A 24,587-nucleotide genomic window follows, 5' to 3' on the forward strand; every position below is an offset into this window, starting at 1 on the left:
AATAGAATATAAAACAAAAGACTGTTAAAAAATAAATTTAAATAGATTTATTTCAAACTGTTTCACAGGCCAAATAAAAAAGTCAAAACGGCTGAATTGGTGAGTGGGCTGAAGTTTGTGCACCCATGATCAAAAGTAACTTCCCCCACCCAGCTTCTTTTTAGGTTAGGAGAGGTTGAAATGCAAATGAAGTTAAATTTTCAAAATCCATGTAATTTTGCGGAAGTTTTAATAAACGGATAGAAATAGACTATATGACCCATCGGTAATCATTTTTATCATTACTAGTGGGCCAAATAGTCTACTACAGTGGTTCTCAAACTTTGGTCACCAGCGGCTCCCTTGCCCAGTTCATGATTCATTTCGGCTCCCCAGAATTTAGTAGGTATTTTATTAGTAGGTATTTTCACTTATAAAAGAAAAGAACCATTCAAAGCATAAATAGGAACACAAATCAATATCTCCAGCCCACCGCGACGGCCCTGACAAAGGTTGGCGATGCCCTTAGGAGCCGCGACGCACACTTTGAGAAACACTGGTCTGTTAGATAAAAAAGTTTGAAAAATGTGATAACGATTCATTATTATTATAATTGTCATGATAAAAAATGTTTTCCAAAATTACAAATATTAACAAATTTCAAAAATGAAATATGGTTTAATTACATAAAGGAATAAAAAAAAAAATTGAATTATTTATTTTTTGGTTACTTTGACGTAATATTCAACATTACGAATTCGGATATAAGAATTTGGCGACAACGACGAATGAAAAGTTTGCTAGAGCAGAGGGGGGTTGAAAGAATGCAAGTCTTAACAATGGGAATTTTTCCTCCACCTTGCCCCTTTCTATGGTTGCCAGTATTAGCAGAGAAGGGGGATGTTTGAAACCTGTTGGGGTGGATAGTCGGATAGTGTTTATTATTACGTATGCGGTGGTAAAAGAAACATTTTCCCGCGCTCTGAATTTTCATTCTGCAAGAAAACGTAAGGTAAGAAGAAGAAGGGAGGACTTACCGAGTGCGGGGGCCCTTGTGGGGCCAAATTTAAGTACACAAAAAAAAAAAAATCGTATGTATATGCATCAATAAAAAAAAATCTTATATCAATATATTAAATCTCTAGTTTCATTAAAAAATTGTCTCGCGGTCTGTTATGAATTTTTAACGAACTCGTTATTTTTTTTTTTCGCGACCGTTTAGATCTCCAACGACGTTTTCTTTTTCCATCGAACTCATTAACACTTGCACAGAAGGGTCGGATTAAGCCATATTAAGGCCCTAAGCACTCAAGGGGTTTTTGGTGCCCCCCCCCCTCCGACACCTTTACTTTTAACCTTAACGGGGCCTCATGCCAATTAGGTCGGTTTACAATTTTCAACAATAAGTATGTAAATTGGTAAGTAGGTATATTTAAAGGGGGGGGGGGGGGTTCAGAAAAATCATTTCGCTCGAGGCCTATGATGCTATGGCTCGGGAGACTCAATTGCCGGGGAGGCCTCATGACAGTTTGATATGGCTAAAATTTTGGAGAGAGTAAGTATTAAAATTAGTAGGGCAGGTATATATAGCTAGGTAGGGGGGCTTCAGAAAATTTTGTTTTGTCCGGGAGGGGGGGGGGAGACTATGATGCTGTTGAGACTTCTCTGGGCTTTGTGGAAATTTAGTGAAATCTTAACACAAAAACTGAGAATTAACACGAGTTCTTGTTCGCAATTAACATAGTTTCTCTGCTTTTGTGTCACACTCAGGGCCGCAACTAGAAACGACAATCTACTCTGTTACTTGAAGAATCTGTATCCATTTTGGCGCCCCTCCCTGTAATTTTTAACGGAAAAAGAGTAAACTCAGCGTCCTTACTGGCCCAGCATCCGAAACACCAGACCCCCCCCCCCCCACCGTCTCATAGTTGCAGCCCTGGTCAACCTTTCGATAAAGCTCTCCAACTGTTCAATCGGATGTTCTTAACATTTTACGATTTCTACCGGATCGTTGATGCTGGGAAGAAAATTTAGATAAAAAAGTACTATATTTGACAATCGTGTTTATTTTGCTTAATGGTTAATCCGGCCCTGTTGCACAGTAACGAATTTTGAACACAAAAACTTTTCAGCTAACCAAATTGAAATGTCGACTATAAAAACTGTAATTTAATTTTTCGAATGATTTTTTTATATGTGCAATTGAGCATGAAATTCTTCGGTGAACAGTTACTGGTTTTGGTAACGCGGCCCGAGTTTTCTTCAATTACTGGGAGGGTTGAAAAAGTAACAAACCGATATAAAGGAATAAACTATTATAAATAGTACTGGCCCAACAACTTTGAAATTCGATAATTTATAATGGTGTTCTTTGTTCCCCAATTTAAATTTAAATTAATAAAAAAATTTTAAGATGATCGAATCGGATTTTTTGCCAATGATCCACCCATATAGAAATGATCTTTTATAATTGTCCTTGGCAGTAGCTCGATCAGGATTATAATATCTATATTTGTGGACGCGGTAGCCCAGGTCGGTAAGATACTCGCCTAAAGTAACCAAGGATGTTTAGAGGTGTCGCGAGTTCGATACCCGGTTTGTCTTTGTCGGAAACTGTCCTGACTCGGGCGTACAACTGAAACGGAGCAAACGATTCGTACCGTGGAGAGTCGCACACCGAGGGGTTAGTGCACCAATATCTCGGTGAGTATAAAAAAGCATAAATGCCGAACGCTGTCGTTCGTAATCGGCAGTAAATTGTAGGTCCCGGTCTAATTAGCCCTCGTGCGCAGAAAACGACCGTTGTGTGACAATGATGATAATGATATTGTAGGAAAAAGTGTTTTGAAAGCCGAAATTTTTGTTTCTGTCAACATTAATCATGCTCATACAACCCTTGTTTCATATTTCGTCTCTGAAAATATTTTATGTAGTACAGGATTTGGATGAGTTAAGACATACACACGCCTTAAAGATTCACATAAATACTATCTCTCTTGTTGGTGTCTTCTACTAAAAATTCAGCATCATTCTGTTGCAAAAATGATAATAAATAATTAACTGACGTTTGTGCTATTGGTAGGAAGTTGTTTGAATGGAGTCATAATCGTATATCTCAGAAATATGTACTCAAATGCCACGATATAAAAACCAGATCATAACTTCGGCTTTAGAGGCTTTAATTCCTTGACAAAACAGACATTTTGCGTCGTATAAAGTATAATAATTTGTCAGGGATATGTCTGGCTCCTCCCACATATCACGCATACTTGATGCTGCTGATAATTTTTCTTCTACGTCGATGCTAGTAAACAGTATAATTTAGATACATAGATGATTTAATATTATTTTTTGGAAATGTTTTCAATTGGTTAACATATTTATCCTAATGCCCTTAATGTTAAAATGAACTAATGCAGTCAATCACGCTTATAACGTTCCCACTTAGAACGTTTTCCGCTTAGTCCAACTTATTTTCGTGGTCCAAACTCTTACTAATACTCATCGAAATTTTCTGTTTGCAGCGTTTTTTCGCCTAAAATATTTTTAATGACGGGTGTTTTAAAAAACCTTATAAGTGGATTCACTGAAATAATAGTATGTATTACAAAAATATTTTTTTTAGGCTTATAAATTAACATTTTAAATAGAGTTTATTTCATTGGTGTTTATGGTGAAAGTAATTATTTCAAATTTAAAGTAAACTTTTAATAAATTATCATTTTCATATTGGTCATAAAATTTTATTTTAAGAACATTATTTTGTCTCAATTATTTAGAATTAAAAATATTTGTAGCAACACACCAATAATTATTTAAATGCATTTCTAAATCTCAAGAAAACATTAGTTGGCAACAGCTTTTTCGCAAAATTTTCAAACTTCTGTCTTCACGACGACATCCAAGTTCTGACGAACGGCCCTGCTTGAAAGAGATTTCTGATTTCATTTCATACATGCAGCTCGGAACTTGCAACCGTCTTGTACGTAAGTTGTGCTTTTAAAGACGCGTACATAAAAATTAAAATCCAGTGGAAAAGAGATTTCGAAGGAATACTTTGAGATATATTCTTCCATTAAGAAACTCTACTTCAATAAATTCTCTATTGAAACTATATTAAAAAAAGAGAGAGGAAATTCGAAACGTCGGCACAAGCAACAGGAAAATAATTATTCATTGTGTATTATATGCAGTGCATCCACGAATAAGCACGCCATTTGATAAAGCAAGTGTCGGGGAACTAATCAACAAGGGAAGAATTTTTTTCACGCAAAAAAGAAGAGAAGAAAACTATTAACAAGGTTCGCAGCTTGTAAGGTGGGAAATTTTTTTTTTTTTATGTTTCTACTGTTAGGAAAAAACGGACACCATTTGTTATTACATTCTTACGGTAAGTGTTCTTTTTCTATTGTTCCCCGTCGTTTGTTTTTGTCCTGCCGCTCTCATCCGTAAAAGAAAACTAAGAATGACACTAGACATTTTGTCAACGGTCATATAAGCAGAAACAATTTAGTCAACGCGGAATGTTTACAACGAGAGTGTGATACATGCAACGTCCGACACAGGGGCGTAGCCAGAAATTTCGTTCGGGGGGGGGGGGGACCAAACTGACAGAACAATGGATTTGGCCATCTTTTTCCCTTTTTTCGGTCATTTTCTCACATTTCGGGGAGGGGGGGACCAGACCCCCAAGTCCCCCCCCCCTCGCTACGCCCTTGGTCCGACACATTCCTGTTGTATATGGTAACCAAAAAAACCCCATAGTATGACGTAGAGAACTCGACCGGCATTTGAGGGGCCCGGGTTCGAGTCCCGGTAGGGGCAGAGATGAAATTTTTCCGAAAATCAGTATCTCTACAAAATTAGTCAGTTTTTCTGTATATCTTATATTAACAAGTGAAGAGTACATCTTGCTCTAAATATATGTCGCCATCTGGTGGCCTGATGTCATACGAGCTATAGCTGATTGCTGTCACCGACCATGTACGGTACCATTCAGCATATATATATGTGCTCCATTGGTTAAATCAGTGTTTCCCAAAGTGGGCAATATCGCCCCCTGGTGGGCGATGGAATGGTCTAGGGGGGCGATAGAAGCGTCAAGTATAACACAGGATGCCATGGGTTCGCTTGAGTTAGGGGAGCGATGAGAGAAAAAGTTTCTGAAGAAGGGAGGGGGGGCGATGGAACAAAAAGTGTGGAAAACTATGGGTTAAATATTCTATCTAGTCACTATAGCTTAGTTGGTAGAGCACTTGACCGGCATTCGAGGGTGTCGGGTTCCAGTCCCCGCAGGGTCCGAGGTGAAATTTTTCCAAAAATCAGTATGTCTACAAAATTAGTCAGTTTTTCTGTATATCTTGTATTCTCTGCCACTACGGGGACTCAAACCCGGCTCCCTCGAATGCTCTACTAACTAAGCTATAGTAACAGATAGAATAGTATAACGTGTAAGACAGACATCTTCAACACGGTGCTCCCTGATGCACTCGGTGTGCTTGCTGATTGTGTCAATTTCGTACTCGCGAGCACTTGATTAACGTTCCAACTAAACACCTTGTACAAATTGCATTCTAGGTTGAAATCATCCTGATTTCATGCATTCGTATGTTGAACTTGCCGAAAAAGGTGCTCTCCTGTTTTGATGATGGATATAGGCAATGCTCGCGACTAGAAAAAGGTTGAAGGCCTCTGGTGTAACCTTTTACCGGCCGAATTGAGATTTTAATTGATTTTCAAATTTTTTTTCCTGTTATTTCCTCTTCTGATCCTTTAGTTTAGAGATATCAACCATAAAATTAATGAAAAAATCTTTCTTGTATGTTTTCTGGACTAGCCCATGCCCATAGAAACAGCATTAAAATCAAAACAAAAAAAATTAGATTTTATTATTCCTTAAAAAATAGGTTATTTAAAAAAATTAAATTTATAGCACAAAGTTCCGAAATGAATAAAATTTTGGTTTTGTAAATTAAGTTTGGAATCTCATGCATTCAGGAAAAAAAATCAAATGCTTTCATGTAAGAAAATTATTATTTTCTAATTAATAAAAGCAATGTTTCCAATTGGGAACATTGGCCGTTAAAAGGTTAAAATAGAAATTATGCTAGTTCAATTGATATTGTCTAAAATATTCGGTTGTTGTTGGGTTATCAATTTGATTTATGACGAGAGAGGAAAAAAGTATTGCAGAATTTTTTAATGTTTGCTTGTTACTAGGAACTTCCTGTGTCATTCCAGAGAACCAGTAGTATAAGCAAGAGCTATGCCGTATCAAACAAGCAAGCGAATCAGTAGAATTTACATACCAAACGATCGCAAACATTTCGACACTGCTGTGCTGTGGTATGTTTGTAATGTGTTTTGCTCTTATCGCTTCAGACACAGACTCCCAGTCTCCTCTCTGATTGCAATGTAATTCAATAGGCTATTCGCCCCCTGTTTTCGGCGTAACTTCCATGTGAACTTAATCAATCGTGAACACGATGCTCATCAAATTGAAAAGCCATTCGCTACAGAATAATGTTTGGGATATTTATTCGTGCTAGTTTAGAGAAACCACTTGTCACATCAAACATCAAATCCTTTATCTGAAGCGATATCTCAAGTGTTACAGAAACCAGACATCGAAACATATACGGCGGAAGTACGCAATTCGGTTTACCCGCAGAGCACTAATCATACATTGATGTTTTACACCATAAAGCATTCCATCTGATTTTCCGATATAAAAACAAAGAAATAAATTCAGTGCCTCTATATATATAATAATTCGACAAATAACCCGCATCTCTTGTTCAAACTAGTAACGCTGTCCATCTTGAATTCTAAGCAGGAAACTCTTTCTTGCCTACATATTGATTCTGATTTCCAGCATGTTTACTCGTCCAAGTCGGATATTTACAGTCCTTTTATTTAAGTGTACTCGTTGTGTGTGTGTGTGGAGGCAAAGGAAAGAATTAATTTGGTCAGGCCTACAGTAATCAACGCTGTATTTTCAAAAAAGAGCGGAAAAGAACGATAAAATGAGTAATCGTATCTTCGGAGTCATTGGCTACTTCTTGCAAGAACGATACGAAATTCACCTTAAACCGCAAACACTAAAAAAAATTTATTCTGAAAACTGAAACGTTGTCTTTTTTATTGTACGAAGAAAAAACAATTTAGTATTATGATGATGATGATTTAGAGAGAGAGAGAGATCTTTCTCAAACTGTAAGAGTTACCAGTGAAGCGATCAAGAATTTTAGGTGGATCCGTGGTCTCATCAAACTGACACAATGACTCTACTCAAAGAAGTTCATGCTTGAATCCAAGACAGGGTCAGCAGGAAATGAGCCATAAAAAAAATCATTCGATACAGGTAAATAGTATATAATGGCCATATTCTATACTTTTAAAATTACACCAAGATAAGGAAAGTCACGGCAATCCAAAAGAATGTCAAGGGCATTGCATAAGTTGCGTAAGCTTACGCACATACGCATCAAACTTGTATTATTATGTCCACCTTGGCCTTCAGCAGTGTTTGACAAGTTCCATCATTCTTATTGGATATCAAGTTAGGCTTTGTAACTGAAGAGAAACTGAGTGAAAATCTTTCAATAGTGAATAAACGATAGAGTAGTTCTTAGAGCAACAAGTCGACTACTATAATTACCATTTGGTTCATTTCAGTATCAAGAGAATTCTCGTAGGCGTCGGACCCCACTCTTTATTAGATTTAAAAAAAATGCAACTAGATCAATCATTCCGATATTCGTTATTTTTACTTATGAAGACTTCCGAACGTGTCTAGGTTCTGGTAGAACTACGCTATTGAAAATATATTATAAGATGTGAAATATTTTTAGAATTCGCTTGTTCGTTCAAAACACACACACACAGTCTCCCTCTTAATCACTACCAATCTAGGTACCGGCCCTGATCCCTGCACACACAACTGAAATCGATTTAACCTCTTTCAATGTATCGATTGCATTTTACAACTTGAAATTTATCATGTTTTACCATGTTTTTACCATGGTGATTCACAACTTTTCTTCCATGTTTCTAATTTAGAAGTTACCATTGGTAACTCCACGGATTAGAACTCTAAGTTATCCCGTACTTAGATAAAGACAACCAGAATTCTTTATGGGAAGTGCATTTTATTTCACCATAATCATTAGTTTTTATTAGTTTTATTTTAGCGCGTTTTTGTTTTTTCGTGATAATTGCTCTTATTGTGGATTGCTGGATTAATGATATAATTTGACATCCATATTTTTATGGGCATCTTTTCAGCTGGGAATTTTGCCTGTTATGGTCTTTGTATTTGTACTTGCAAAACTAGTTAAATTATTTTTCTTTTTGTGCAATAATTGATTATCGATGGATTGTAGCGTGTCAGCTACATGATGCATTGAAGTGTTTTTTTTCTCAAAAAACAATCACTATAAATTACTTTTGTAAAATCATATAAAAATTGCGGTAGATTCCATTGGATGTCATAGGTTAGTGGTTCTCAAAGAGGCGTCGCTGCGAGCTGGAGATATTGATGTGCGTGCATGTTAGTGCATTGAAATCGGTTTTTATGCATGCATGATATCTATGCATCTCTTAAATATTCTGGGGAGCCGCAGATAAACTATGAATAGGACAAGGGAGCCGAATGTGTGGAAAAGTTTGAGAACCACTGACTAGATGGTGTCGTGACTGTGAATTTTTATTTCCAACTAAACTTTTGAAAAAAAAACCAGAAGTGAGGTTCCGGGGGGGGCGGGGTCGGTGGGGGCGATACCCCCTTCCCCCCTCCCTATCAAGTGCCAGAAATAATACAGAACATAAAATGGATTTCTGTTTCTGTACCGTAAAATTAGGGAAGTGCGGTCTCTTTCTCACCTCACAACACTTACTTCTACTAATTCAATGTCTCATTGAGTCTGTAGCAATGATATCCTTGATGTCTGCTTTTATGCCGGCGTAAGAGATGAAAATTTCGTCCTCTATAACACAAAAGCGTTTGACCACACAGAGCTTACATCATGGAAGAGTATCCTCAACATCAAACAATTTAACGCATGAAGTGACCAGCTCGATCTCCCAAAATATCTCCGTAAATTATGGAGAACATGTTTGAAATGCTTTAGAGGAGGGGTCTTTAAACTTTTCAAGTCGCGAGCAATCTTCCCTCTACTCTGGACATGTGCGGGGCCTACTCATGATGAAAACGAACCTGCACAAATTCAAAATTTTTATTTAGGTAAAAGCAATGTTTCTCAAAGTGAGCAATATTGCCCCCTGAGAGCGATGGAATGAATATAGGATCCTATGAGTAGGCTTGAGTTGGGGGTGATGCGAAGAAAAAATTTCTGAAGAAGTGGGGTGAGCGAGACGGAACAAAAATTTTGGGAAACTGGCATAAAGCATTGACGTATATGGTAGCATCTCACTACATTGTCATACCGCGCTAAGAATGAACATGTAAGCCCTCGTGAAAAGAAAGCTGGAGAGAATACGTTGGTCACTGGCACATTTTATGCCCAGCATCCGGGAAAGAGCACCATACGGCAACTCTGACACAGCTCAAACTCAAAAAACCATAATGCTAATCCTTCAACTCCACTTGAATGGGGTGTTCAATATTGGTGTCGGTCTGTAAAATATACTAACTGCCCAGGGCTCCAGATCCTCCTGATGTTCCTTAGTTGTGACCCTATCCACGAGCAACAAGTTGAAGATGCCTGATGCCTATCCTGCAGTAGTAGCCTTGCAAGAACAATGGGTTTTCCCTTTGAGCTTCTAGTCAGCATCACTGATATCATGAAAGCTACAGTTGTCGTATTGCTGCTCGGGAGTCACACTTCATGTCGGAGATATTTTCATTCCAAATCCAAACAGTCACTTCTAATTTGTTAACTTTATACAGGGTTTAATGTTATTTTACACATTGAAATTAGTTATATACTCTGCAGTGCGCCATAAAAATTCACGTGTAATTTTCTGAGTTATCATCAATTTTGAAATTTTTCTTCAATTTAAAATAATCCATGATCCATTTAAAAATATCCATGCTCTTCAGGAAAGCAAAGATCTACCATCAGAACCAGTCTGTTTATCATTCGATTGGAGACAGTCAGGAGTAAAAAGTTTTAATCAAATTCATTCGTATAGCATTAAACTAATGAGATTTATTTATAAGTTTTAATAACCAAATCGTTAAAAAAATTTATTTGGCTCCTGGGAGTTATGTTTATTTTTTTCATCTTTCTAAGGAAAACCTCTTTAAATGATAAATATTGTTAAATTCAACTCTTTTACGTTATTTTATTGTACGTGATTATTTTGAGGAATCCCGTGAAGCGAAAGACACCTATATTAAGCACTGAGTTCTCGACGAGTATAGAAAGGAAATTCATCATGATTCATTTACATATGGAATTCAAGAACCCACCATATCTTTCTTTCAACTCTTAGGCTAAAAAACAGAAGCCTTTACCCATTTCTTTACTTCTCAGCGTAGAGAACATTTCTCAACACCTCAGAGATTAGTTTTGACAGCAACGTGTGCTATCGTTCCCGCATTCTTTTCTTTGATCATCTCTCTTTCTCTACATACAACAAACAAAAACTTCGCGAACTTTCCATAAAAGAAACCACAAAAGTTTCAAAGTATCGAAAAAAAGGTAAAACACAGTTTCTTTCCAAGAGAGCGGAATTCCTCAGAGGTTTATGCCTTTTTCCATGAATATGAGAAAAAATAAACAAAAAATATTCAGTCTTTTTAAGCCCTCCTTCTCTTTCCCATTCGTGTTCCATAGTTTTCAATATTTCCTCCGAATATTATGGAAAAACATTTTCTCTCACATTATTAATTTTTTTTTTTGACGAAAAAAATCTAACGAACCTAAGCGGGAATTTCATTTTTCTACTTACCGGTTGGAATCTTCAGACACGAGCGAACAGCAACAAGATGGTTTCTAAGATCAAAATGATTTTAAGACTCAATGAACAAGCAAATATTTTCCATTTTGACAGTTTTATGTTCTTTACTATTATTATTATTTTTTTAAGTATTTAATGCTCAGAGAATGTGTTGGAAAAGGGAAGTACGAACAAACAAGAAAGAAAAAGAATCTACGGTGGAAGAAACCATTAAGAAGAATGAATGTCTTCATTTCGTCTGTGTCGCCGTTTGCAAAAAAAAAAATTTAAAAATTTCTTTAAGCACCACAGAAACAAAATGATCACATACTGAGAGAATTTCAAAAGGTACTGTAGTACCTCTTTCTCTCTCACCAGATGAGAAAAATTCTTACATTATAAAATGCGTTAGAATTACATTTCGTTAAACTTTCAGGTACTTTTTGAAATGCTTATGGATACTGTTTCTCGAAAACTGCGTGTTGTTATACGACGCTTCTTCCCAGGTTAAACCTTAGCATGATATTATAAATATGACATACGGAAGAAAGAGAGAGAGAGTGGATCAAAAATCAATCGGGGTAGATGCAGGGACGGGCTTCAGTATTTTGCAGCCCGGTGCGAAAACAGCTTTGCGGCCATCTAAAATGGATCCTGATATCCCAGTGTCGGCGGCCGCCAGGTTTACACAAGCAAACAAGAAAGACTATCAAGTTGTGTACTACTAATATTTTGGTAATAAAAAGCCATTTGGTAATATATTTGGGCAATAGTACCCACCGCCCAGTGAGAATTGTAAGTACTTGAAGGACAAGAACCCTTGTCCTACAATCATGGGCCTCCGCCAGGATAAGGCTGACAGGGCTCCAATCCGGAACGATTCTTATTATTTTTTGTTTCTTCTCTCTACAAATTTACTACAGAGGGGCCCGTGAAAAAATCTGTCCTGGGGGGCTGCCAAATAACACAGCCTACTGGTGGCCATGTCTACGATATCTATACGCAGGGCACCACAATGAAAGGGTTGTCAGGGCTAGACGATCGCTACCCAGAGATGCAACTAAATACTCTTTCAGCCGGGGCAAGCGGGAACCCCCCTTCCACCCCGTGTAGTTTTGAATACGTTGTTAAAGGAAAAATTTGGCGTTCCTGCAGGTCCAGCAGCATCCAGGACACCAAACCCACGTGCACTCTTAGCTCTTGGCTTGGAGGGGGGGGGGGGGAAGAATCAAAATTCTATTCCCGTGGGTTCCCAGTCTTGGAAAGCATTTTAAGTTATCGCTTTATTAAGAAGTCATAATGTAACTTAATAAAAGTATTTTTATTCCATTTTGCGGCCTGGTGCGGCTGCACCTCTCGTTCTTGCCTAAGTCCGGCCAGGGCCGTGACTATGGGGGAGCAGGCGTGTCTGCTTCGCCGGACATCGAACAATAGGAGGCGCAAATTTCACCCTTTAACCACTCCTTCAACATTATATGGGGGTGCCAAAATGCTCGCTTGGCCCGGATGACCTAGCATCTAGTTGCAGCCCTGAGTCCGGGCCGGGGTAGATGTCTGAAAGTTATTTTAAGGTAGCTGTCAACACCTTCAAGATGGTTGGTCTACTCAAGTGTAATGCGTCACCTGACAGCAGAGCCGTCTTAAGAACATCATGGGCCCCCGGGCCAAGCGATTTTTCTGAGGCCCTACCAGACAAATTTTCGAAAATTTCAACCAGATCTCATTTTTGTGAGACCCCTAGGCCGTGCCCGGTTGGACCCATGCCTTAAGAAGGCAATGCCTGACAGTCATGCAAATAGCGCACCAACCTCCAGCTGTGCTGATGTGGGTTTGAATCACAAACGCATGACCCCACATCTTAGAACAGGGTCCCTAGGTTGGGAACTTTTGCGGGCCCCACGGTCATACTTTTCACGGGACCCTTCTATAGTTGATTTATAGAGTGAAAAAGGAAAAAATGATGAGAATTGCCCCGAAGCTAGAGCCGTCAGCCCCGTCCTTGTGAGGCCATGCACAAACGAGGCATAGTTATTTTGGTCTAGCTGTTTAGAATTGTTTAAATTGGTATTTGTTAGGTTTTGGTCTAATTAGCCCACCAGAGGGCGAAAATGACTATTATACGGCAAACAAATACTGTATAATGTATTATGACACAGTCAGATCTCGGGACACGGTAGCCCAGGTCGATAAGATGCTCGCCTAAAGTACCAAAGGATGTTTAAAGGTGTGTCGCGAATTCGATACCCGGTTCGTCCTTGTCAGAAAAACTTTCCTGACACAGGGGTACAACATAAACGGCGACATGACCGCAGAAAAAATTGCTACCGCAGGGAGTCCCCTATCGAGGGTTTAGCGCACCAACCTCTATGAATATAAAAAATAAGCCTGCCGATCGGCAATAAATTGTAGGTCCCGGTCTAATTAGCCCTCGTGTGCAGAAAATGACCGTGGTGCGACAAAAATGATCAAACAGCCAGATCTCTGTCTGACGTTCCGAGAATAAATTTTAACACCTATACACAGCGCAATCTTGATAACCAACAAATTCATCTACTTCATGCTTCGGTCGATCAAGTACCATTTTAAATTTTATTCATTTGAAACAGGTTAATTTGAAAGATTTTTCGATTTTATGTAGGGTGATCAGAATCGACAGAACAGTTACAAACTATTCCTCGTCATAGTTTATTTTATCAATATGATTCAAAATTTCGATACTAGAAACGCTAAACAAATTATGTTTTTGGAATATTTTTAGCTCTTGAATTTCAAAGTGAGGAAAATGAGGTCATATATGTTCAACGTCTTTCCAGAAAAAACACGGACGACATATTTTCAGGTAAATTTCTACGAGGGACTACGTGATACAATCACTGTTCAGTCGGTTCTACTTCGAGATATGAGTGATTTTATTTGTGTGGTCTGCAGAGGAGGATTTACGGTTTTTCCTGCCTGTAGGCGCTACACGAATTTTTCCGCTCTTCTCCCATTCTAGTCTAATTTTCATTCCTCGAATTCGCCGCCTGTAAATACGTCTGCGTCTCTGAGTCATTCTTTTGGTCACTCAACATACTCCCGCACTCTTTTGGTCACTCAACATACTTCCGCACTCTTTTGGTCACTCAACATACTTCCGCACTCTTTTGGTCACTCAACATACTTCCGCACTCTTTTGGTCACTCAACATACTTCCGCACTCTTTTGGTCACTCAACATACTTCCGCACTCTTTTGGTCACTCCTACTTTCACGCACTCTCCAAATCACTCTTTCGGCAAATTCACATGCCTTGCACATGCTCTAGGTCTCTCTTTTGGTCACTCATTGACCCGGCCTCTTGCTTTCAAGGTCACTCTTTTGATCTTTAACTTGCTTGCACACGCTCTAGATCACTTTATTGGTTAGTCCCTGCGCTCATGACTTCTCTATATCTCTCTTTCAGTCGCTCACTCACCCAGTCCCTCACTTTCTAGGCTCCTCTTTTGATCATCCACATGCTTGCTCATGCTCTAAGTTACTGTTTCGGTAATTTACATGCTTCCAAGTTCTAGGTCATTCTTTTGGTCATTCACATGCTAGCACACTCTCTTGGTCACGTTTTTAGTCGCTCACTCACGTGCTTGTGAATTCTTTGTCATTCGTTTGGTCACTCAATGACCTAGTCCCTCTCTCTTAGGGCAGAGGCTTATGATCACTATAAAAAATTTTGCTACCCTTCTCTATTCAACTAATTTTCTTGACCAGTCATTGCTGGTCACCAGTTGCTTCGAACTTGCTGCCCTGGGCTGTAGCTCGTTAAGTCCTACCCCTCCCTGCAAATACGCCATTGGCGGTCTGATCAATGAAAAGCAGGGTCAGAAAATCACTTACTAAAATAGAAAATAACAATTTCATGTAAACGAATCCTGTTTTATTAGCTATTGCCCCTTTATCATATGGTTAATGTGGGTCTTCCAAATATTTTACATTCGATTACATTGAAAGCGAGTGAAAACTCAGAACGCGATCGCACATGGACCGATGTGTTTCACGGAAGTTTGAACCACGTACTCTCTCTTAACATTGAAAAAAGCATAACGCTGCTGGAGAAAATGCTGTTTTGAGGTATTTTCAAAGCTAAAAAAAATAAAATAAAAAAACAGTCTTAAGAGATGCCCATAAAAGATGTTCGAAAGAAGAGGAAAATCGAGAAAGTCGAACTCTCTCTCACCATTCTTACAGCCGATAGAAGCTTTAACTCGATCTATCCGAGCGTTTAAATCTTCCTGAGAAATATTCCGAAGCAATCAAAAACGAAAATAAAAAAAACTAAAATAAAAATCCCCTTTTCGAAATTCAACTAAAACGAAAAAAAAAGTATTTTAACATTTCTCTTTCGTTGGAAAGGGAAAGAAAAGTGTGAAAAATCGAGCATTTCTCACAGCGACAAAACTTCTCTCAGTTCACTTCATAAATCTTTGTCGGATTAAGTTTCTCGAATTTCTTCACAGATCACGTGATGAATTGAGACGCAAATTCGGGGGAAATCACGGTTGAACATTGAAAAATAGATGTTAAGTCCATGAAATAAAAACTGATGATGAAGTTGCGCTACTTATAAGCAAAGACCGGATGTTGATGACATCTGCATTTTTTTTTTTTTTTTGGACTTTTGGCATTTTCCGGACTTTTTCACTAACGCATTTTTTGGCATTTTCATAATATTTTTTCACTTTTTAATTTTTTTTCAGAATGAAAAAGATCAAAAATATATGTGCAAGCTAATTGTATTGAGAAATTATGAAAAACTAGGCCAGAATTCTTTTCGTAACAAAAAATTATGCATTGCTCTCATCGTTTCATTTTTATCTTTCCTCATAGATATTGGGCAAAGTTTAGTACAAATTCCTTCAGAGCCGCCCTTAAGGGTGTGCAACAGGCTCGGTCTCACCGGGCCCGCGATTTTTTGGGGCCCCACATTTAACGTAATAGAAGTGAAAATATATACATACACACTTGTATATGAAATACATTGTTTTACACAACAAGGTGTTTGAGCTTCAATTGATTTGATTATGGAATTTTCATCAATTCTGGAAATTTTTCTTTCATCAATTCTGGAATTTTTTTCTTTCATCAATTCTGGAATTTTTTTCTTTCATCAATCTGGGATTTGTTCTTTCATTAATTCTGAATTTTCATTGGTGAGTAAATATTTTTCATCACTCCTGTATATTCTGTGAAAATGCACGAATCTCTTTGGCTGTCCGATTCCCTCCCCCCTCGAAACATATAAGTTAAATTCGGGGCTAAGGAGCTCCGAAATTATTTTCGCAACGGGCCCCGCGTGTTATAAGAGCGGCCCTGAATTCCATATAGATTTAGTATGTACTTAGTAAAAAGTCCAAAAGCTAGTCACTTCATTAAACAATAAATGACAGTGAATTCAAGTAATTCTGATCCTGTATGGGAGATTACGCGAGAAGACTTCTTTTTTTTTCATTATTTAAAAGCATTGATAATGGGAGCATGTAGCAAAATACTTGCATATACAAAAGTTAAAATTTTCAAATCTTCAAATTCGTGTAAAATGATTTTTGATCCGTAAGCTACTGGATGCATTAAGATTTCGCGATCATTGTTTTACCAGGAAAATATGAAGGGCAGAAGACATACAGCATTTATGTTTCAACTATTTGGTCCTTTAAAAAAAGGATGCATTTAGCTTATTGATGCTATCGATGAAATTAACGAAGTTCTTCAAGTGTGCTAAAGATGAGATAGGCCAATTTGCTTTTACGAAAATCGATAAAATCATGGGAGAAGGGAAATAGTGGACTTACTAATCTCAGAAAAATTTCTGATGTCTTGACTGAAAGGTTTAAAATTTTTGAAGTTGAAGAGAAATTAATTGCGCTTAATTAATTAAAACACTTTTTTTTCAAATATCCCCAATAACATCTTTTGATGTCGAGAACAGTTTATTTCAGTATGAAACTTTACAAACTTTACTTGAAAAAACTTACTAATCCACATTCATAAATTATAAATTCTGTGGTCAGATGGCAAAATGTTATGTCACTTTTTGAAAATTTCACGATGGTAAATTTGTAAATAATATTTTGCCAACATGCGATACTGTGGCTTTTTGACTTATTAAAATTTGCCTCCGTTGTTTTCTCATGAACTGAAAGTGAAAGACGAAATTTTGCCACCTTCCAAAATTTTAAACGAACGAGACTCCGGAATGCGAACAACTCAATTTTTTGGGAAAAGTGACATATAACATTTTGCCATCTGAGCACAGAATCGTTCATTTGAAAAATTCCATTGGCAATCTAATGTTGAGCATAAATTTGCATGTAATTTTCAACTCTATAAAACAATGTTTTTCTTTGACTTTCGAGTGCAATCTGTTTTTAAAGAAATTTTTTTATTTTAAAATAGCATTTTTTGCCATTTTTAAGGCATTTTTTGCCATTTTTAAGGCATTTTTTACCATTTTTAAGGCATTTTTTACCATTTTTAATTCATTTTCAAGTCTTTTTTTGCCATTTTAAATCCATTCTTTAGGGTAATGTTTTACGACTTTTTAGGGTGACAACACCCGGGCCTTGCTTATAAAATATCACATTGCACATGTGACATTTCTAACAGTTACGACTAAAACTAGTAATTTACATGATTACCATCGTTTTGTATAATAATTGACGAGTTCCACGACGTATCATGACGAGTTCTTTCAAAAGAATTGTTACCCTAAGGCTGGTTTGAGACGTTATGGGCAGTGAAGAACAGTCACTACGATATCAAGGGAACATTTATTTTCTGGATATTATGCTGAAGTGAACTCGGAAAGAAAAGTCACTACGATATTATAACATAAATTTGGAGTTACCCCCCGTTTTTACAGTCACTTTTGACATTGCCGACGTTTTCTTCCGACTGCACACGACTTTCAAGAAAGACGTTTCGAAATATTCGTTGTATGAAACTTAATGATAAATGATTTAATAATCGAGAAAGATTTGATCTCGTTACGTTTTAGTCAACATCCTTTATATTAAACATTTTTGAACATTCTGATGCATCTGAACATATACTGATAGTATTACAAAGGATTTACTAAAAGCAAACATGCATCTCTCCCTTTATGGGCACAAGCGACAAAACTTACACTCTACGAAAATCCCATGTTCTTTGTAATAGGATTAGATTGATATAAGGTTTTGTTTGATGCTCGATGATGGATTTTTGTTGATACTAATCTCCAGGATAAATCCCTCGGAATTTTCTTCGATGTACAATCTTAATCTCATTTTTGTGTGTTATTTCCTTATATATTTGGTCGCTAAAGAATGATTCAAAAGTTTGTTTTAACATTTTTTTTTCAAACGATTTAATGTTTCACATTAAAATTTATTCCAGAATAGATTCTTACTTCGAACATAATTGTAATTCAAAATGAGCTCTCGAAAAATCTTTCATCGACGTATTTGTTTTTTTGGGTAAGAATTTTCTGTCTCTTAAGTATATTACATTTCTTGTTCGAAATTGCGTGATTTGTTCGGAAACTAACGCAAAAATAAAAGATGGATTTCGTATATTTCTTGAAAGAACGTTCATTGGCACTGATGAAATTTTCAGATGTCACGATAACGTCGGGTATTCCTTTCGAAGCAGTGTAGCCTGTAGGCTTGTTCGTTGCATTCTCACACCACTGAAATGGTGGTATTTTGCTAGACACCGTGCTCTTGCATCCAGTGCCGTCTTAACGCATGGGCCCACCCGGGCATGGCCAGGTGGCGTCAAGAAAAGAGGGGCCTTACAAAAATCAGAACCGGTTCAAATTTTCGCCAGCTAGGGTCTCAGAAAAATCACTTGGCCCAGGAGCCCATGATGCTCTTAAGACGGCCCTGCTTGCATCTCTTCCAAGTTTTGACATTTTTATGGTAGGTGTGGAATACAAAGAGTTTAGATTGAACCCCGCGTATTGGAGAAGACGCGTTAGAATGGAAAAACACGATGAACTGCCGTTGATTCACTTTTCTTGGCCATTTCAGCAGGTGCGAGAATACAATGAGCATATCACTTTCACGAGGATGCTCTTTCCCACTGAAGCCCTCCTGACATTTTTCAATTATCATCAATGTCTATGGAGATTCTAAAAAAATTGCTATAGAAAATCTCGTCTTTACTAACCTTTTACAATAGTTCTGAGAAAAAATGACGTATTCTAAAGCTTTTTGAACATAGCTTGCGTAATAAAACATATTAAGCTTTTACCTCGTAATATTTCACTACCCGTTCTGTTTATTTTGATGTACTTTTCTCTCTCCTAAATTTAATTTCCTCTTTAGCAATTCATGCTGAAGACAATGAAAAAAAATTTTTTTTTGTTTGCTGGAAGTCACGAAACGTGAATTTTGAACTTGGTGTCGTCGTTTCCTATCGCGAAAAAGATTCTCATAATATTTTTTTACTTTATGCAGTATTTTGGTAATGACAGTCGTCTACTGTGATGAGAAAAAAAGTTATTGAGTTACACTCTTATAAAGAAAGAAACAAAACTATATTTAAAAAATATATACACATAACTCACTAAGAACAAAATTTCATGATCAAGTTTCCAAAAAAAAAAAAATTAAATAAAAAAATCCGCCACATTTAACAAGGAAAAAAAAATTTCGAGTACAAATTCTTTCATGCATTTTCCTCCTTTTTTTTATGTATTTACGCTTTTTTTCCAAAAAGGAAAAAAATTATTAAAAAATTATTTCAAAATTCTTTCAAGAAACAATTTGGTAAATGGATAGAAGTGAAAAAAAGAAAATGGGCATTTAATGGGATTTAAAAAAAATCTTTGAAAAGACTTTGAATATATTAAATTTTTGAGTGTTTTTAGAATTCATACAAAAAAGAAGGGGATTTATTCGATTATAAATATTGATGCAATTATAAACGTGAGCGGAACGTCGCAGAATTCAGCAGCGTTTGAAAGATTTGAACTTCTTACTGCTTTGCTAAGCTTGAGATGTTGAGAACCATTCTGATAAATTTTGAAAACTTCACTTACCAGTTATGGCGATTTCAGTGGGAAATGTTAACATAAAAACCACTTACCGTTTTATTAACTTGGGATACTCATAAACCCCTTTCTTAATACTCTATTTTACTTAGCACTATATTTGCTCTTTCTTAGTACTTTCAACAACCTACCTTTGGCCATACCATTCACATAAGCCCTAAAATTTTCACACATTTACCTTCGAGCATATCATTCACATAAGCCTTTGATCAATTCTCCCATATTCTGAAGCCAGAAGATCTTTGATTTTGTCACTTTATAGAAGTGTGGTATCGATCTCTACTTTTAAATCAAACGCAATCCCAGTCTATCATCATTAGAGCACTTATTATATGCACTAGAAAAGTGGCAAAATATGCACTAAAAACCGCTGAAATATGAACTACAAAAACCGTTGTAATATGCATTAAAAACGCTGAAATATTCATTAAAAGCACTGAAATATTCATTAAAAACACTGAAATATTCATTAAAAACACTGAAATGTGCACTAAAAACACTGAAATATGCACTCAAAAATGGCGAAATACACCATGAAATCAAAAGTATATGCGAAAAATTAATTAATCAATGTATAATGCCAAAGTATGGCACTAAAAATGAAAAGTATACGCAAAAAATTGCATTTAAAGGTAACGAAAAATGAAAAATGCATGAAAAGTATAAAATATATAAATACCAAATGTGTATAAAATAAAAAATATGCCTTAAAAATTCGTCAATACGCCCTAAAGGGCATATACAAAGATTTTTGAAAAATATACATAAAATAACAGAATATGCATTTGAAAACGCTTGTTCCCTAAAGAGGGAAAATATGCGCAAAAAATGGGGGGAACGTTCATTTGAAAATGCAGAAATGTAACCTAAAAAAAATATGAATGAAATTGGAAAACAAAAATATGCATATTAAAAGCACTGAAGTATGGACTAAAAAAAAAGAAAAATGTGCAGTAAAACTAAAAAAGTATGTGAAAAAGTGAAGAAAACATGCATTTAGGAGTGCAAAAATATGCATTCAAAAATGCCTAAAAATATGCATTCAAAAATGCCTAAAAATATGCATTCAAAAATGCCTAAAAATACGCATTCAAAAATGCCTAAAAATATGCATTCAAAAATGCCTAAAAATATGCCCTAAAACGAACAATACTCAATGGTAAAATATTTCCTTGAAGAAACTAGAGTAATATGATTAAATTTGAAAAAGATAAAAATATATATAATCTCGAACACAATGCGATTAATAAAACACTGCTAAAAATATGCGATTTCATATGCATTTATGCTTTTGCATATAATCCGAGCTCTAATCATCATTATGAGCAATTCCGCACTCGTTTATTTCCTTTCAGATGAAAGCGAGTTGTGTCGGAAGGGTGTGTGTCGTGTGTGTACCTACCTAACAGTGTCCATCCGTATATATTATTTTGCGAGAAATTAGTGCTGCCATCTATATTCAAAATTGTGAGTGAAGTGTAATTCTATTACCGGTAGTATCTGCTGAAAAAGAGATATTTTAAAGTACAAAAATATTGCGATCTTTACCATAATTATCATGAATGAAATGATTATAATGATGAACCGTAATTATCATCAAGAAATAAAAGAGAGAGAGAGAGAAGTCGTGCCTATACAACTCAGCATTTTAAGATAAATTGAGTTTGCAAAATCAATTTTACTTGCTTCAGTGTATGGTATTTATTACATGGTATTATTTAGAATAAAAATGGTATTTATTATATAAAAGTCCATGTGACATACCTTTTTGTTCCACTTTTTTCTTTCCACAAGTTCTGTTGGTGAAAGCTGCCGGGACCCTACAATAAAAAAAATAGATAAATAAATAAAATATAGATAAAAAATGTATTCTCAATATGTGGAATAGGCCATTTATGAGTGTGGGGTTCTATTCCCCCCCCCCCCCAAACACATTAACATTATCAGATTCTGGGAGAGTTAAAAGAAACATCACAGACAGGGTGCTATCAGTGCTGAAGAAAAACAGAACATACAGATATACGATTATAAACATCACAAATAGAAGCAACACGTTGAAGAAACCACTAGTCGTATTTCTCCACACCATCAGACAGTTTAAGGGCACCATAGGGAGCATTAAAAAAAACGAGAAATAAATAAAACCAAATAATCGTCTACTCGAGGATGCCATCTTCACTTTCAGATAAGTTATTTTTTTGAGTGTGTATGTGTGAGAGAGAAAACGAAGTAGAGCCATTAATTACAGTTGGAGGGGGGGGGGCACATTAAAGATAAGAATGGGAAAGGGAATAAATACATTATCGCACACGTAAAAATGAGTAATGGTTGAGGAGGTCCTTCGCTATCTTGAGAAGGTACTTGATTAGGTACATCATTCCCTTCGCTATAAAGATGAAGTGTTCTCCAGAAGAGGCGAGAAGATGAATAAGCAGATAGCTGAGTGGAACGGCATTCGCTGTTGCAGAAAATTGTTTCAATCTCGAAATTTCCCTGTAACATTTCCAGATACATGAACACCCTAAAGAGTATATATATATATCGTATATATAAATCTATATATATATTTATATATTCATTGAAACTGTTCATATTATAGCTCATATCCGTATTTGCACTGAGTTCCAATGGACGTCTCTGCCTTCAGTAAAACAAATACATATCCTTCCGCAAACATTAGATCATTCTCAAAGGAAATGCTACGCTAATGGGGTAACAAACAAAGCTATACTAAAAAGGAATATTTATTTAGGGAACAGCGTCGAACCAATTAGTGAATCGCTATTGTCTTCAACAAATATCGACGAAATTAACACTATAGTACATGAATGTTGCAACATTCGAATCTGATATCGTGCCTGGGGCACACACAAGCTTTGTTTTCTCCATTCAATCTTTATTATAATGGATTTGAAGAGACAAACGTATATAATTGGATTCTCCGTATTTTCGAAACCCGCATATGTCAGATCGGAATGGTACATAGGTAGGTGAAATCTGAAGAAAAATAACGAGAGTGATATATATTTTCATTATCAGAAAAATATGTGAGTCCGCTCAGAAATGAAGAAAAAACCGTACCATTACCAAAAAGCAAAACTTTAAAGATACATACATCATAAACTTGACAGTTCGGCGGTAACTTCAAGAACAAAATTTTGATGCATTGACTTGGTGTCGTTGGGATTTCTCTCATTGCTGGTTAATCAGATTCATGCACGAACTAATGGAGATTTAAACGGTTCAGAGACTAATACATAAATGCTAATTCAGTATTTTAAAGTGAGTAGCTGATCACTAATGCTACTTGTCAATTGGTCGCACCCTATATTATTTCAAATACGCTGCTAACGTAAGGCCGTGTCCCTTTTTCGTTTGCTGGTAGTACTTTAGCAATTTCTTTCCTTTAAAATGATAACAAAAATTCTAGCATACTTTCCACAGTAAAATTAAGAAATACAGTATCGCCAAAGTAGAAGTCAGACTTTAATTATATGAACATATATAGTTGAGTATGAGGGGGCATAGGCAAGTCCCTTTATCCTGGAATAACTCTCGCACCGTTAATCCCAGAAGCATACCTCCAATTAGAAATAGCATCCAAATAACGTGTAGACCTCAGATACGCCTTTCATATTGCAAGGGGTTTTATAGTTGTCAAAATAAAAAATACACATTTATTTAGTCACCTTGTCCTGAAAAGTCCCAATTAAAAAAAAAGTTGTCCTGTCTGAGAAAAAAAAAAGACAAAAAAAATGTTATTTTCCCTCTTTTTCAGCGATTTTCGAATTGAAATATCTCAGCGAATATTCCACTTTTTAAAAACATGGATTTTTTTTTTGTTGGGCTCAAGAGAGACAGGGCAACAACTTTCTAATTAAGTTTTTTAGGACAGAGTGACCAAATAAAAAGTTACTTTTTTCATTTTATATATATACAACTTGTATATATATATATATATATATAATAACTATACAAACCTCAATATGAATGGCATATATATATATACAGCAGACTCTGGATTACCTGACCTAATGTAGCTGAAAGGTGGGCCTGATAACAGAAAAGCCGGATAGGCCAGAGTTCTATAAATACAGTCCTCCCTATCCCCACCTATGTCATAAAAATATCATTTTTATACCAAAGTCCACTCTTATTCATATTTTCTGACCTCGAATGTACACAGGCAAGTAAAGTACTTAATAAATGTTTGTTATGTACTTCTGAACTTTTCTGTTTTAAAAATTTTCTACAGGAAAAGTGCAAGAGTAAAAATATTGCATACATTTCAAGATAAAGTTTATAATGTCTAACTTAATTGCAGAAAACAAAATCATATACATTGTACAGCAGTGTTTTTCTAAGTTATCATTTACTATTATTGTACGAGACACATTTAGTGTTGTGAAATTGCAATTTACTAATTTAATTTTTTATGATATGCAAATTATAAAAAAATCAACACATTTTGGATTTCATGGGGAGGCAGCGGGGAAATTGACCTTCGTTACAGAGTCCGTGGCGCCTCGACCTTCACTGAAAAGGGTCCACTACATCAAAAAGGTTGGAAACACTGTTGTACACTACAAATACACACTTTCAAAATTAACAAAGCATAAACGTATATAACGTAGGCC

At 36.2% G+C, this 24,587-nt stretch overlaps 1 protein-coding gene across 1 annotated transcript in view; it reads right to left on the minus strand.

The window, feature by feature from the left end:
* ASPP (Ankyrin-repeat, SH3-domain, and Proline-rich-region containing Protein) overlaps nucleotides 1–24,587 on the minus strand; it is a 195,355-nt gene that overhangs the window by 61,937 nt on the left and 108,831 nt on the right. The window contains exon 5 of the mRNA XM_089246204.1: nucleotides 21,715–21,770. Coding sequence (XP_089102330.1) covers nucleotides 21,715–21,770 — 56 coding nt within the window. The remainder of the gene's footprint in view (nucleotides 1–21,714; nucleotides 21,771–24,587) is intronic.

This window comes from Pholcus phalangioides, unplaced genomic scaffold (genome assembly GCF_987345545.1).
Source record: "Pholcus phalangioides strain wild (caught in Gottingen) unplaced genomic scaffold, Ppha-v1.0 ptg000017l_1, whole genome shotgun sequence".
In the NCBI taxonomy this organism is placed as follows: Eukaryota; Metazoa; Arthropoda; class Arachnida; order Araneae; family Pholcidae; genus Pholcus; species Pholcus phalangioides.